The 1341-nt window shown below is 62.4% G+C and overlaps 1 protein-coding gene across 1 annotated transcript; it reads right to left on the reverse strand.

Moving 5' to 3' along the window:
* On the reverse strand, positions 1-1341 carry BBK36DRAFT_1043791 (hypothetical protein; the record flags this gene model as incomplete). The annotated part of the gene is made up of 1 exon (XM_024888886.1): positions 1-1341. A coding segment is annotated over one exon (1341 nt), but the record flags the coding sequence as incomplete, so codon positions are not given.

A 1341-nucleotide genomic window follows, 5' to 3' on the forward strand; every position in this document is an offset into this window, starting at 1 on the left:
GAGAAGGCTTAGTGGTATAATCGATATCCTTGGGCTTCGGTGCCCTTACCGTCCGTTTTGGCCTGTCGGCGTCGGCGATGGAGCCTCGACGATCCGCGCTGGGCTCTGCGGCCTGCGGCCTGGGTGGTTTGACATCGGCGACGGGCGGCGGTGGCGGCGGCGGGCTAGATGCCGGGCCCGAGGACTGCCGCCGCACGGCGTTTTCGGGGCCGGACATGAGGCGATGCTCGCGCGGGGGCTTCGGCTTGGCCACAGACTTGGGCCGGGCGGGCTCCTCTTCGGGGATCGCGACGGACTCCTGCCACACGTTTCGTACTGCGTAGAATGCGGCGTCCGTGACCTCGTGCTGGGCGCCGTTAAAGGTCAGGGTATTCTCGTAGATGAGCCCCAAGTCCTTCCTCATGTCGCCAAACGTAGCGTAGATGGGGTTGGGGTCGCGCAGGCCTCGATCAATCTCGCCCAGGTCCATGGGCCTTTCAATCCGCGCCAAGTACGACTCTCCCAGCGCCGGCCACAGCTTGGGCACCGAGTCCCGGAAGTGACCACCGTGCTTGGTCTTCTTGACCCTGCCAATGATCTTGCGGATCTCGCGGCGCTGGAACGGCGTGATCTTCTTGTCGAGAACCGATGCGTCTTTCCACTTTGCAATGGAAGCAAGGCGATCCACGCCACTGTCATTAGCAGAAGCAGGAGCGTCAGTAGCAGCAATGTCATTCTCGGCCGAAGGGGTTGCCGTCGCGGCGCCTTCGTCGCCCTGGGTCTCAGTCTTGGTCCGCTTGGCAGCCGGTCCGTCTTCCATTTCCTCGTCTCGCTCTCTGGCAACCTTTGAGCTTGAGCCGGGCGCGTCAGCCATGGACACCTCGATCGAGGTATCGGCGGCTGGCGACGTGGCGTCAATGGCCAGCTTTGAGATGCTCGGAGATCCAAGGTCGACTTCGGATGATGCAGCCGCCGTCGCTGCAGCCTCTTCAACCTTGGGCTTGGGCTTCGCAGCCTCTTCCTCGGGCTTGACGGCGGGCTTGTCCTCGGTCATGACGGTATCGGCATCGGCATCGGCATCGACGTCTTTTTGAATGTCCTTGGGGGAGGAGGGTTTGCTCTCCTCGGTCTTCTTCTCCTCAGATTTCTCCTCGGCCTTGGCCTCGGTGGATTCTTCGGGTGCAGACTCTTTGGCAAGCGTGGGCGCAGCGGCGGTGTCGGCGGGAGGTTTCGCGTCGTCTGCGCTCTCAGCATCTCTCATCTCCACGTCGGGCTTTTCCTGCGCCGTCGTCTCAGCCTCTCCTTTCTTCTGCGCTACTTCTTCCTCGGCAGACTTCTTCTCTTCGTCCTTGGCGCTGTCCA

The sequence above is a fragment of the Trichoderma citrinoviride genome (assembly GCF_003025115.1).
Source record: "Trichoderma citrinoviride strain TUCIM 6016 unplaced genomic scaffold BBK36scaffold_356, whole genome shotgun sequence".
Classification (NCBI taxonomy): domain Eukaryota; kingdom Fungi; phylum Ascomycota; class Sordariomycetes; order Hypocreales; family Hypocreaceae; genus Trichoderma; species Trichoderma citrinoviride.